This window comes from Gouania willdenowi, chromosome 5, assembly GCF_900634775.1.
Source record: "Gouania willdenowi chromosome 5, fGouWil2.1, whole genome shotgun sequence".
Classification (NCBI taxonomy): Eukaryota; Metazoa; Chordata; class Actinopteri; order Blenniiformes; family Gobiesocidae; genus Gouania; species Gouania willdenowi.
This window is the reverse complement of record NC_041048.1, coordinates 13,000,891-13,015,845: the sequence shown is the minus strand read 5'-3', so window position 1 is coordinate 13,015,845 and position 14,955 is coordinate 13,000,891. Positions and strand designations below refer to the sequence as shown.

At 38.0% G+C, this 14,955-nt stretch overlaps 1 protein-coding gene across 4 annotated transcripts in view; it reads left to right on the top strand.

Moving 5' to 3' along the window:
- The window catches only part of col2a1b (collagen, type II, alpha 1b), a 47,772-nt gene extending 34,178 nt beyond the window's left edge, over window positions 1-13,594 (top strand). For all 4 annotated transcript variants that reach the window (XM_028445794.1, XM_028445793.1, XM_028445795.1 and 1 more), the window contains 20 exons: window positions 62-115; window positions 231-284; window positions 526-579; window positions 1,640-1,693; window positions 2,598-2,705; window positions 3,017-3,070; window positions 3,186-3,239; window positions 5,148-5,309; window positions 6,767-6,874; window positions 8,184-8,291; window positions 8,781-8,834; window positions 9,056-9,163; window positions 10,008-10,061; window positions 10,164-10,271; window positions 10,359-10,412; window positions 10,503-10,610; window positions 10,766-11,054; window positions 11,564-11,751; window positions 12,682-12,924; window positions 13,002-13,594. In XM_028445794.1, the coding sequence (XP_028301595.1) occupies window positions 62-115; window positions 231-284; window positions 526-579; window positions 1,640-1,693; window positions 2,598-2,705; window positions 3,017-3,070; window positions 3,186-3,239; window positions 5,148-5,309; window positions 6,767-6,874; window positions 8,184-8,291; window positions 8,781-8,834; window positions 9,056-9,163; window positions 10,008-10,061; window positions 10,164-10,271; window positions 10,359-10,412; window positions 10,503-10,610; window positions 10,766-11,054; window positions 11,564-11,751; window positions 12,682-12,924; window positions 13,002-13,148 (2,163 nt within the window). In that variant the 3' untranslated portion in view covers window positions 13,149-13,594. The remainder of the gene's footprint in view (window positions 1-61; window positions 116-230; window positions 285-525; window positions 580-1,639; window positions 1,694-2,597; window positions 2,706-3,016; window positions 3,071-3,185; window positions 3,240-5,147; window positions 5,310-6,766; window positions 6,875-8,183; window positions 8,292-8,780; window positions 8,835-9,055; window positions 9,164-10,007; window positions 10,062-10,163; window positions 10,272-10,358; window positions 10,413-10,502; window positions 10,611-10,765; window positions 11,055-11,563; window positions 11,752-12,681; window positions 12,925-13,001) is intronic.
- The last annotated feature ends 1,361 nt before the right edge of the window (window positions 13,595-14,955 follow it).

Here is a 14,955-nt window from a genome sequence, read left to right as displayed (position 1 = left end):
TTCTATTATTAATATTTCAATCTAATTCATTAACTTCTCGGTCTTTCTTTGAAATATTTAGGGTGACCTTGGAGAAAAAGGCCCTGAAGGCGCTCCTGGAAAAGATGGCGGTAGAGTAAGTAACCGAATCACATTCGAATCACATGAAACAATGACAGCAAGTGTGAATTCATTCATTCTTTAAGTACCTTTAGATGTCCCAGTCTTCAGTGTATTATTTTCCTTCACAGGGTCTCACTGGTCCTATTGGTCCTCCTGGTCCTTCTGGTCCTAATGGCGAGAAGGTGAGTGCTATGTCGTTTCAATTGAAGGCTACATCTAATGATCGCTATTAGGTAGCCACTTGATTTGATTAACAAAAAAAATGGTAGTGTTTCTGGATCCCTTGGTCTTGTGGGTTACATAGCGTTTAAACTGCTTTATGTTTCTAAGAAGCCTGAAGCATGGTAACCTGATCTGATCTTTTATCCAATCAGCTACTGATCGCTGTTGTGTTACTGATGCTGTGACCATTGGTTCTTTTAGGGTGAGTCTGGTCCTGCTGGCCCCTCTGGTGCTCCTGGTACTCGTGGCGCTCCTGTAAGTTTCTCAGCTTTCTATTTAATGTAACAATCTGAGCTAAGGATACTAGACTGGTAACACCCGGGATAGATCACCAGTCCATTACAAAGACACATCCACTTACATTTGTATGTAGAGTGTGTATGTCTGTACACATCAGTTGTTAAACCACACACACTAACTAATGGGAGTTATTTATTCAGACAGAAGCCGTATGTGTTTATTTAAAGATGCTTTAAATATAAGGTAATGATCTGTTAGCGAGTAATCTGATAGTCAGAGGTAATAGTAACGGATTACAAGTACTCACGTTACTTTAATTGAGTTGCTTTTATGGGTACTTGTACTTCTTTGAGTATATTTCTAAATCAGTAAATTTACTTGTACTTAAGTAGGTTTTAAAAGAAGTAAAGTAATTAGTTACATTTCTACACTTAACCGATACTGAGTAAATTATTTTTTATTTTAAAAATGGATAACGGACATTGTGAAACATTTAAAAATGAAATGACCAGACAACAATCACAAGCATCACATCATAGCATAGCATATAACAACCAGATTAAACGTAATGCAAGGCGCCAAAAACAGTGTTTAATGCCAATTATTTTCTCATTTTTAGAGCCTGATAAATTCTTTATTTTAAATTGAATTCATTGGCCTTAATTGTACATTTTGACAAACCTTTTTTTTTATACAGATGCTTTTGTGGAAAATAAATTAGGCACAATTGTGCAAGATTTCATCTCTTCCTTTTTAAGTTTATACGCGAGATGTTTACTGTATGCAAGGGAACTGTGGCAAGATCGATTACCAAAAACAAACATGGGGGGTGGAAGTAACTAGTAACTTTTACTTTGAGTACTATTTAATTGAGCTATTTTTTGCTTGTTCTTGTATATTTAATGTATGACTTACTTGTACTTGTACTTGAGTACTATTTCACCTTTGCTGAATACCAGTGTTAAATGATTGAATTTGTTGGTGCTAAAAAATAAACTTAGACAAACTTTACTTTATTGCGCTTCAATGGGGGCTTTATTCTGTTTCTGATGAGCTCATTTTTAACATCTTTCAGGGTGACAGAGGAGAAACTGGGCCTCCTGGACCTGCTGGTTTTGCTGGACCCCCTGTGAGTAAAAAAGCATTACTAGAGATCAGAATTACACATGCTGTAGACCTACACACTGAAACTGGTCCACATAGAGACCTTTGGAAAGACTGGAGCTCATTGTGTTTTAGAAAGGAGCAAATGGAATATTACGACATGTAGTTTCTGTACATTCACTGCTATTATTTCGTTGTATACCAGCAACAGTTTTGCTTTTTTTTATTAAACATGAATAAGGCAGCTATTTTTAAGAATAATCACCACTCAAATACAAGTTTTCACTGATATATGTAGGTTTTTGTGTGGTTTCGGGGAATAGTATTTGTTTTCTAAGCGCTAAAAAAGTGGACATTTCTTTCAAAATAAACTGCCTTAACTAAGAGCATTAAAGTGCAAAGAAGTAGGTCAGTAAGGTTTGGTTTTGTCTCTGCCAACTCAGATAGACGCAGACCAGGGTGCAACAGTAGATTTTTTTTTCCCGATGTGAGAGCACAGTAAAAGCCAGAGTGGCTCCAGTTCTATTCTCCTGAGGGGAGATAGAAGCAAATGAGTGACAGACATGTTAGTGATTGCAGGCTGACGTAGACAGCCCTTGTGAAGCCGGCTGCAATGCACCAACCAGCAACCTTTACATGATAGATATAAAAATCACACAGACATACCCTGCAGATCTTTGTTGCAACTGATAAATAAAGCAAAAAATATCAAATCATTCTATCCTGAGTTTGTATCTTAGTGATACAACTTAAACTGCACTTCTGGTTTTACAAAGCTTTTTTTTTTTTATTGTTCATGCTTTTATAGCTTTCCACAGTGATGTTGTTTTCATCCAGGAATAAGTTCTTTAATTACACCTTTTTTTCTATCATTTTTTGTTTGTTTGACTTAAATGATGCTCAATTGTTCTAATGGTGCTTCTTCTCAGGGTGCTGATGGGCAACCAGGAACTAAAGGAGAGCAGGGAGAGTCTGGACAGAAAGGAGACGCTGGTGCCCCTGGACCCCAAGGACCATCTGGTGCTCCAGGGCCTGCAGTATGTGTCCCATTGTTTTCATTTCAACAAGAAGACTAATTCACACATTGCGACTTCTTATTTTGTCGAGCTCATGCTTAAAAGACAACTAGAGGGCAGAGAGGTTGACTTGTGTACTTTCTTAAAAAAGTATTACGCTTGCAGAAAACTTTCTCCTTACTCTGTCTTTTTGGAACTTCGTCAGCAGAGTTTTCATCAAGTCATACTGACAGCTGTGCTTCCCAGTGATGGACATCACTGGCAAAATGTGAACCAGCTGACTGAATAAAGTATGTGTCAGGCAGTGACATACACATGGTTTTCTATTTCAGGGTCCCACGGGTGTCTTTGGACCTAAAGGGGCTCGTGGTGCTCAAGGACCTCCTGTAAGTGATCATTGAAAGATACTTTAATCAACATTGTGTTTTTAAACAACACATTTATAGAACACTGTTTGTGTGCTTGCTCTTTGCCCTGTTAATCTGAGCCTTTTCCCAATAGGGTGCTACTGGTTTCCCTGGAGCTGCTGGCCGAGTTGGACCTCCTGGCCCCAACGTAAGTTTGAAAAATTATGAAAAGACTCATTGTATAAAACTATTTTCATGTTTATGGTAATGTAGTCACAAATTAAAAGGTGGCATGAAAAGCTTTGTATTTAGCACAAGCAGAGAAATTTGTCGTGATCACATGTGTCAAACTCATGGATCGGGGTCCAAATAAAGCCCTTTGGAGCATCTAATTTGGCCCACAGGAGAAAGTAAAAATGACAGATAAAACATGAATCATTTTATAAATGAAACTCTACAATATTTTCAGGGGCTCACAGTTTTCCCGGTGCTTATATTAAACAGTTAAACTCAAAATTCTTACAAAATACTTTAATTTTTCTCAAATTATTACATGATATTTCACTTAATTAAATAGAAGTTGGTCACAAAATCTAGGGCATTTTAAATGAAGATCCTGTTGGTGCTGATATCTGTCACTTATTGCTTGGATATTGTCATTTTTCTTACATATTTTGTATTTTGTGTATACGTAAAAGTGCAAACTAGGGCACAATAATGTTGAAATTACTGGTTTTCCCGCTTAAAATTACTGGCCCACTTCAGATCAAACTGCACCGTATTTGACCCCTGAACTAAAATGAGTTTGACACCCCTGGTCTTGGTCTTGGTCCGTGGGCCACTGGTGGTCGTCGAGCGACCTCCTTGAGTCCTCCCTTAGTTTATTGGGCAAACATATTTATAAACTAAATGATTTAAACTAATATCATATTTTATATTAAAAGTGTTTCTTAAAAAGTTTGTTATCAACTCCAAAACACAATTTTATGTCAAAATGATAAACATGGTCAACTGAAGATGGATTGGTGGATCTAGACGGGGTCAATTTAAAGAACAAGTTCTGATGATGGGCCGGCGGAACGTCACACGCCGAAAAGCACGTACCATGTTCTTGAGAATTCAGTGAAATGACTCGGTTTCATCGAGTAAAACAAATGAAATTGTGCAACATAAAATTATAATCTACGTTGAATTCCTTTGAAACGATATATCACACAACTATGTTGCGATAAATTTAGAAATGACCGGAAAAGGGGTTGGGCCCTTGTCCCCCCTTTTCAAAAACGTCTCTGAGAGGCTCTTGACATCCGTTCATAAAATATCCATGTCAAATTACAGCCCGATTCAACAAGCATTAACGGAGGAGTAGTCAATTGAAAAATTGAGCCCCCAGGGGCCCCTGTAGTAATGGTCCCCATTCATATATCACAAATAAATGAGAAAATGACTTTGATGGAAATTGCCTTAGAAAGGGGGGTGGATCCTTTAATCAAATTGTACGAGGCATAAACGTAATCTACGTTGAATTACCTTTGAAAAGATATATCACACAACTTTGGAAATTACCGGAAATGGGGGGTATGCCCCCAGGCCCCGTACCCCATTTCAAAAAAAGGGCTCCGAACGGCTCATCATATTCATTCATCGACAACACAATTCTCCACTTTAACTGTATTTATATAATATAAATGTAGTTCAAATAAACTGCAGTATAAGAATATCTGAGATGGTGCAATTTGTCACTAATTCTGTATTTGTAACACTGTAACAAACGTGATCAAAAACTAATTCTAGGAAGAAAAAACAATGTCTTTGGGGTCATCAGAAAATCGTGGTATCAAAATGAGGTCACAATCCAAAAAAGGTTGGAAACCACTGAGTTAGCTGGTCTTTTAGTTGTTAACTGTTCAGTTTTGGCACCTAAATGCTACGAAATAGTATGAATAAATGGAAATAGTATTGAGATGGTTATAAACAAGTGCAACATATTTTAGAGAGATCCGACTTGTTGTGTGAGTCGTTTTTCAAAACACAACGCAAATAATTAAATCCAGTCCAGCCTACATCAGTGTTATGTTATGTTGTTTGGGTGTAACAACATCTTTCTATTTCTCAGGGTAACCCAGGACCTTCTGGTCCTGCTGGCCCACCCGGTAAAGATGGACCTAAAGGTGTGAGGGGAGATGGTGGGCCTCCAGGCCGACAGGGTGACGCTGGTCTTCGAGGTGCTGCTGGGGCTTCAGGAGAGAAGGGAGATGCAGGAGAGGATGGTCCACCTGTGAGTTTTTAATTCTTTACCATTCACCTCTATCAGAACCTCAAGCATTGAAATATTACATGATTTCCTTTATCTTCAGTCCCTGCCATTAAAAAATAATAATAATCTATAAAGAGAAGAAAATGTGCTTCTTTCCTCCATTTCTCTTTACTTTAGAGACACTTTGTCATTCCATAACAGCCAATTCATCTATAATGGAGACACTATTTATTAGGGCTGTCATTATTCATTATTTTATGCAATAACCAACTAAGTACAATGTGCTTCAGAGTGAGGACAGGACCACAGGCTGTTTATAGCCCTGGACTCATTGATGGCGTGTACGTACGTGCACACGTTCAGGGGTGGACTGGAACCAAAATTCAGCCCTGGCATTTTTATCCAAACCAGACCACTATATTATCATCGATACCTTGTAGAAGCTGTTGCTGATGCTCAACATGTGGCTCTTTATGTCTTCATTTTAATTATTATTCCCCCAGAAAACCTTAAAAGGGCGAAACTTTGACCCATTTTTACCTTTTTTCTTTGGCCATTTTGCACTTTTCAAAAAGTTATGACTTTTTTTTCAGACTTTAGCTACCTTTTTCCAATTAATATTCCTTTTTTTCCAATTTGTTGTCCTTTTTTGAAAATACTTTTTCACACTTTATCCAATTTTTGTCCTTTCTTTAATTTATTTTCACTATTGTTTGCCACATTTTGCTTATTAACGCTACTCTTTGCCATTACATACCACCTGGTTCCTCTTTACTTGCCCATTTTTTGGCCACTCTTGACTGCTTTTGGACCATTTTAGTCACTTTTCACTCTATTCTTGCCACATTTTTGCCACTTTTGGACCATTTTTGGCCACCTGTTACCATGTCTGCCTCCAATCACTTGTCAAAAACACGTAGCGGACCAGACCGGCCCACCGGGACGATGCCTGGTATGCCAGATGACCAGTCCACCTCTGAACACGTTTCATACATGTGACAAATCCCATCAGGATGGATACTGTAACATATATGACATCCCTAACCTTGTACTTGTCAAAATCCACTCACTGGCCGTTGAACCTCAGACGTGACCTCCAGTCAGAGCTTTAATGCTAACGTGTAGCAGAGCAGGTTGAGATTAGATCAAACCAGAGACGTGACGTGGAGACTGATGCTGGAATGAAGGACTGGGTATAAAATATGTAGAGGTAGTGAGTGACAGAAGGTATAAATCACATATCTAACAATTGAAATGCCAAAGAGAGAAAAAGGAAAGATTGTAGATTGTATTGAATTGCAGGAATTTCTCACTTTTTTATTGCAAAAACATCCTTAAAAAAGGTCTCCTAATAAGGGAATATTTGATATATTTGATTAAAAACACACAAGTCTATTGAAAAAATGCTCATGTAGAAATCCAGTAATCCAAAACTCAGAATATAATACTGTTTTTTTGTCTTTTGTTGGCCCTTGCAGGGTCCACTTGGTCCATCAGGGCCTCAGGGTTTGGCTGGTCAGCGTGGTATTGTTGGTCTCCCTGGTCAGCGCGGTGAGAGAGGCTTCCCTGGCTTGCCTGGACCTTCTGTAAGTCATTTTTTTTATTTTATTTTAATTTTATTTTTAGTTTGCAGCCTCAGAAAACCAATGAAATGAGGTCATTCTATTCCACGAGACTAAGGTTGCATGGATGTGTTAGTGATTTAAGTGAACGTAAACACACTTTCGAACTAACACATTTGTTTGGAAACACAATATTCAATGCAAAATAAACTAAGTTTGTGCTTAAACTTATTTTTGTTTTAGAGAAAGATAACTTTTATTAGTCCCACAAAGGAGAAATTTGCAAAGTGAAAATTTAAAGTGACTGAGCTCAGTGCACTAAAGTAATGAAAACATCACATTTACTTTTAATTTGTCAGTTATTTGTCAGACATTGGACCGGTCAAAGATACTGTACATGCATTTGCGAAAAATTTGCTTTTTTTTGTTTGTTTACAAAAAGTGTTCAAAAATTGTAAAACCTTACATAACCATTCTAAAACCTGACACTGCTGTTGCCTATGTGAGTTGTTCAACTATCCCATAAACTGAAACTCTTATGCTATTTTTGCCATTGGATGTGCAGTATGATCGATGTCCGGAAGCCTTCTCTGTATAAAGCTTTAAGAGGATGATATGTGACCTGTCTTTCGTCCACAAAATCTTAATGAGCTTGCTTTTACATCTATTATTTATCAGCAAACATTGAAGGGAGACACCAGTAGGAGAGACCTGCAGTGATGTCAAACTTGGCACATTTGGTATTTCTGAAGAAAGAAGCCCTTTAAAAACTGTTTTTTTTACTATATATTCCTACAAACTCTCTGCCATTGATCCCTCATTATGTTATATTGGTGTAATTTATTGTATTTTGTTTTGTTTAAATTATTAATGATCTTAACTATACATCCATCCATTTCCAGACCCACTTATTCCTGTTTGTCAGGGTCGCGGTTAACTTTACATAACAAGGTTTATTAAAGAAATGAACTTTATTCAAATTAATAGTGGTTTCTGTCATCTTTTAAATGAAAAAAATAAGGGTGAGATTTATTTGTTTTTAAATGGACGTTAAATTGATATTGGGTGATGTAAAAAATAAACAATTTGTCAAAAGATTTACTATTTTCCCGTTTATAACACTTACACTAATTATGCACAAAAGGTGAAAAACACTGGTTGATGAAATTCTTGTGTGTGTTTTCTCATTGATTACAACCTCATGGCTTATACTTACCTAGGAAAGCTTTAACTGTCCCAGGCTTATAATATGTTTATACAATAAAAACTTAGGTCTGTGCTGCATGTGTGCTTTGATTCTATTTATAAGATCTAACAATTCTCTTTTTTATAGGGCGAACCTGGTAAGCAGGGAGCAGCTGGTGGGGCTGGAGACCGCGGACCCCCAGGACCTGTAGGACCACCTGGACTAACGGGACCTGCAGGAGAGCCTGGCAGAGAGGTCAGAAAATCAGAAGTACAGTTTAAAAACAGTACAAGGAATTTAACTTGGCGGTTGGTGCGAAGAAGAACAACAATAAAACAAACAAACCAGAAAAAAATAAAAATAAATATATATATATATATATATTTTTTTTTTTTTTAATATATTTTAATATATATATATATATATATATATATATATATATATATATATATATATATATATATATATATATATATATATATAAAGAATAAAGGATACATATATACAAGTGCTGCAGGTAACAATATATTCGCAGCCTATTTGATTTCAACTGTTTATGTTTCCATGACTAAATTGACAAACCAAGTCTCATTAAAATGTTGGACTATTTACATCATATTTATGAATTTGCATTGTGTTCGTACTGTCAACAGCAGATGTTTATTCAGGTAAAACATTTGCCTCGATGGGTGATGGGGGGGGAAAAATATAATAATGCTTGATTTTTTTCATTCCCCCTCACAGGGCAACCCTGGATCTGATGGGCCTCCTGGTCGAGATGGTGCTACTGGAATCAAGGTGGGGAAACTCCCTAAAAAGTTTAAAATACTTCCCATTTATTATTTATTATTACGCATTAGTTTTTTGGTAGATAGACAACCTCTGATAAAAATAACAGTAAATTTGCTATTACGTGGCTATTTTCATAGGAACTCTTTTTCCAACAGTCTATAACGGTAGCCAATGTTGACCTAATGTTCATATGGATCAGTTCTGACTGCTGGGATTGAATTCCTCAGGGTGATCGTGGTAACACTGGCCCTGCTGGTGCACCTGGTGCTCCCGGCGCTACTGGTGGTCCTGGTCCTGTTGGTCCCACTGGCAAACAAGGAAACAGAGGAGAGTCTGTGAGTGGCAACTTTAACTGAATAAAATATTTTTTTAATGCAAATCCCCAACCAGCAGAAGAGTCGGGGTGGTAGATAAAAGATACGACTAATGGAGGCTTGTTTGTTCTTCAAACACAAGAACTGAACTAGAATGCTTGAGTCCTACAGCTGGATGATCATATATAGATAGAGAAAGAATAGAGCAGGTAAAATAAACAATAGTAGGACATTTGAAGTGTCAAAGACAAATTTAGTAGAGACTAAATATATGTAATCCAAATAGAAAAATGTAGTGAAGTACTCAACCTTTATACAATTGCAAACACACACACACAAGGAAACACTATGACCTTTAAGGAGTTATAAAATGAATGCTATGATTTATATAAATGGCTTATGGACAAAAAGACCATCTGTTCTATTTTGAGCAAAAGTGTATTACTCAAAGGCTTTCGGCCTAAAAGATAAAAAAAATTCCATTAACATTTGATGTGTATAGTATTTGTTGATTTAAAAAATATCGAGTAATTTAATCTACTTTACCCTTTATTTTAATTGAATGTTCCCTTATTATAATTGTGTTTTCAAACACCAGAGGACATATTGGACCTCGCAGGTTATCAAAAGCAAGACAGAAAATTCCCCTTTCATCCTAAGAAGCTGTAATTTCTCAGAGTCAGGCTGAGCTGCAAACAAGCTTATTCTGATTCAAAAGAAGTCAAATAAGGACATGTGGGTATGTAATGAGTAGACTTATTAAACCCTCCAGCTTGTACACAGGTCATTTCATGGATAATATGTACATTGTTTCAAACACAATTTAAAAAGCCCAATCTTTTTCTGTGTTTGTCTATGATTTCAGGGTGCTCAAGGACCAGCCGGACCTTCAGGACCTGCTGGAGCCAGAGGAATGCCCGTATGAATTTGTTCTTGATATCAACAGTTGTCACGCAGATATCAACATGTACATATATTAAGTTGCAGGAATTTTTCAAAAAAAGTGTAACTATCTTTTAAGGGCCCCCAAGGACCCCGTGGTGACAAGGGTGAGGCTGGAGAGTCTGGTGAGAGAGGGCAGAAGGGACACAGAGGCTTCACCGGTCTTCAGGGTCTTCCTGGACCTCCAGTAAGTATCCAAACTTTACTGGTTTTTACAATAGAAAATCCTTTTCTTTGTTGTTCATTTGTATTAACTATTATTTATTTATTTTAGGGCCAAGCTGGAGACCAGGGTGCTACTGGACCTGCTGGACCTTCTGGACAGCGTGTAAATGCACACACAAGAAATCAAATCAGCTCTAATTCCTAAGTCAAATACACTGTTTTTTGAGCTCAACATTTCCACCAATGTCTACAGGGACCCCCTGGACCAGTTGGCCCTGCTGGTAAAGATGGATCAAATGGTTTGCCAGGACCCATCGGACCTCCTGGACCCCGTGGTCGCTCAGGAGAGTCAGGTCCTGCAGTGAGTATTGTTAACATTTGTTTCTGCTAGCTAAAAAAAAAAGCTTCTGCTCAGAAATCAGTTCAAGTTTTCACAGTTGTTGATGTTGATGAATATTATTCAGGGAATTATTTTGTCTAAACTCCGAAATGAACACACCTCTGTCTGCCACTCAGGGTCCTCCCGGAAATTCCGGCCCCCCTGGTCCTCCCGGACCCCCTGGCCCTGGAATAGATATGTCTGCCTTTGCTGGTCTGGGACAGATTGAGAAGTCCCCAGATCCTCTCCGGTACATGAGGGCTGACCAGGCTGCTGGAAATCTCCGACAGCATGATGCTGAGGTCGACGCCACACTCAAGTCCCTCAACAGCCAGATTGAGAACATCCGCAGTCCTGAGGGATCCAAGAAAAACCCGGCAAGAACCTGCAGGGACCTGAGGCTCTGCCATCCTGACTGGAAGAGTGGTGAGTGACGCCTGCAGGAATTGGTCAAATTGGGGTAAAATGATGCCACGGACTGTTACATTGTAGGCTTCACTTTATCTAAAAGTAGAGTCTGGGTAGATATATTTTGTGGAGCAAAAGTGTGTGCATTGGGCAGATTACAAGTAGTTAAACCCAGGAATGGACAAACCTGTTAAATCCAAATAATTAAGAAAAGTGTCTATTGGTACGGTTACCGAAGTACAAGTAGCCTCTTAGGGTTAGGATTAGCTTTAAAGTTAGGTTATAACCCAATATCGCAACAATTTTTAGGTTTAGGATTAGGATAAGGTTTAGTCTTAGTCACGCGACCTGAACTGGCCAAATAGGGGCGCTGCATACTAATATAATGTTGGTATATTGATACGGCAACCGTACGGATAGCCACTGCCAATAATTAAATCTTCCTTAAACAGAAGCATGGCAGGCAAGTTATCTATCTAAATATTTAGATGTTGTATGTAATGTTGTTTCTTTGCCTGTTTCTGCAGGCGAGTATTGGATTGATCCCAACCAAGGTTGCACCGTTGATGCAATCAAGGTTTTCTGCAACATGGAGACCGGAGAGTCCTGCGTCCGACCCAAACCCTCAAGCATTCCTCGCAAAAACTGGTGGTCTAGCAAGAGCAAAGATCGCAAACACGTCTGGTTTGGAGAGACAATGAATGGAGGATTCCACGTAAGTTTTACTGTTCAGATGCTTCTTCCTGTTCTTAGAAATGCTGTGAAAGATAAACACCATAAGATATATTGTGCATCATTGTTGCGTTTTTGTGTTGACTCATTGAGACACAGCAGCTTCTTTCGTCAGGTATTCCACAGTAAAGACCACCTTTCAGTAGCTGGGTTTCCATTACAGATTTTTGCAAAATAAAAGCGATATTTCTAAATGTTGACAAAGTATAATTGCGCTTTGAACTTATTTCCATTGAACGTTGTTTTGGGCAGGAGCCTCGTAACTCCTGTGAAACTTCATTGAGACTTCCCAGCAGGAGGATGGACACTCCGGACCTCCTTATAACACTCCACATTCCTTTGTTGTTTCACGTCGAATGTGGCAGTAATGATTTTAAAGTATAATGCTAAGAAATGTCCCGGCCTTCTCTTTTGTCTACACGTACCACGCCATGTTTTCACAGAGTGAAAGTGGTCATGGGATCAGGTACCTCATGTCATTTGACCATGTACAGTATGTACAGGTGTAATTGCGGAAAAAGCGTTTCCATTGCACCCTTGCGACAGATTTCAATATCGGATCGTCTGAAATTCCTCATGAAAGCGTAAAAACTTTTTAGCGATATTTGAGTGTTTTTTGTTTTTTTTAATTCAGGTGTTTCCATTACCAGTTTTATTGCGCTATTTAGATTTTGCACATTTCCAAGAGTAATGGAAACACAGCTAGTGATGATATTTGATAAATTACAAGATAATAAGTAATTGGTTATTTGCATTCAGGTACGGTAATCATCTCTTTGAGTGTGTGAATTTTTTTTGTATAGAATATGTAGAATAACTGCTAATTTTAACAGAAAACAATGAGTTAGTGTAGTTATAATAAGCTACAATCATAGGTAACAGTAACTGCTACTCTGATCCATCTCTGTTGCAGTTCAGCTATGGTGACGAGAGTCTAGCACCAAACACTGCAGCCATCCAGATGACTTTCCTGCGACTGCTGTCTACTGAAGCATCTCAGAACATCACGTACAACTGCAAGAACAGCGTGGCTTACATGGACGCCTCGACGGGCAACCTGAAGAAGGCTGTGCTGCTGCAGGGCTCCAACGACGTGGAGATCAGGGCTGAGGGCAACAGCCGCTTCACCTACAGCGTGATGGAAGACGGCTGCACGGTAGGACTTTTCCTTTTCATACATGGGCACTCGATATTATTAATATTTCACATAAACATTACGCTCTCTCCACGCAGAGACATACGGGACACTGGGGCAAGACGGTGATCGAATACAGATCACAGAAGACCTCTCGTCTGCCCATTGTGGACATTGCCCCAATGGATATTGGAGGAGCCGACCAGGAGTTTGGAGTGGATGTCGGGCCAGTCTGTTTCTTGTAAAGAATTTGGAGTGAAATAGAAGCAAAAGAAAGAAATGGAGATTTGGGGCGAAAGGTAATTAATACGAAAGAGGATTACAATTTGACTAAAGGAGGAGAGAATGAAAAATCTAGACACTTTTTCTAAAAACAGGACATTTTTTCTAAGTAAAAAGTGCTTTTTTAAGTTGAACTCTGTTAGATATCTGCACTCCATGGCAGCAGCATGGCCTCCCGTCAACGTGCGCGTCTTTTCCCATGGACACCCTACGTTTGCCCAAAAAGAAACCCAAAAAAAACCATGTCACCCTTTGAGAACACCCATCCTTATCCTTTTACCAGCAGGAGGACGTTAGTAGAGAGCATGTGAACACCATGGATCAAGAGAGAGAGCGGCGTGTTAGTTATTTATTTATTTGTTTGTTTAGGTTTGGGTCCTTGGTCTGTAGTTGGATTGAGTTTGTGGAGTTAAGAAGAAAGAAAAATACCTTATCCAATAACTTCCTTGCATACTTCCTATATTTCTTTCTCATCCTATTACTTCAATACCACAATCACTAAAATATGCAACTTTAAAACCAAAAAAACTTCCCACAGAGTAAATGCAGGTTTTCCTTTTCTTTTCCTTTTTTTTTCTAATGCCAATGTGTGTATTAAAAATTAATGTCTGTAATAAAGTCAATGGTGCTATTGTTGTTAAACAGTTTGATTTTTTTTTTGTTAACAACCACATTCTCTGATGTAGCTATGTGTTTATATGTTAATATATATGTATATATATGTATCTGCGTATACATATATATATATATATATATATATATATATACAGGTTCTCAGCGTGACCAGTAGGCCCTGGGGTTTTAATTTGTAACCTAAATGCTTTGAGGTAATCCTCAACACATTTCACATTTTGTTTTGGATTTTAAAGCTACCTCACACAATAGTGTAACGGAAAAATGCTTGTTTTTTTTTGTTTTTTTTTAAAAAAAAAGAATCTTTGTTCGCAACCCAAAGATTTTCAGACAAATATGAGCATGACCAAACATTGGTGAAAGGTAAAATGCTGCCCCTTTTAGATGTAGTCATGCACTACTTCTCAGTTTCTACCCTCCAGTGTCCTCACACGTCCAGCGCCCTCTGCATTAACACACACACACACGCACACACACACACACACACACACACACACACACACACATTGGAAATGTGTTGAACAATGTTGCTTCAGTCCCACATCAGTGCAAAGGGTTGGCTTGTGTGAGGTTGTGTATATTTTAATTATTAATAATAGCATTATTATTAATAAGAAATAGAATTATTATATTATTATGATTTTTGACTGGTTTTCTTATGTTTTAATAAATGTAAATTGGAAATAAAAGACAAAAACCAAGTAACTGACTGAAAGGCTTTTTATTTATACATGTAAAGGCCAAGTTATCCTCCCTCATTTCACAACATCTCGAAAAGGGATTCTCTCACAATTCCACCATTTCAAGATATTTGGATGTGATCTTTTAAGCAGTGAATTAGAAATCTGAAACATTAACCACCTCTTTCACAGGTCCACTTTCAGGACCATATTCTCCCAAACCTCTCACTTTCTTTTTTGACAGATGTTACAATTAGAAGTGAAAAAATAAAATAAAACTGTCTTTTCAGACCACATTTCTTGACAGAAACAAAGAAGGGATGTTTAGTTCTGATTTTTACAATTCAATAGCCTCTATCTATCTATCTATCTAGTCGTAATGTTTGTATGAGCTGATGTTCACTCATCAATGCCTTTTTTTTGTTAGCTCTGGTTCAGAAACAATTTACCTGTAGCC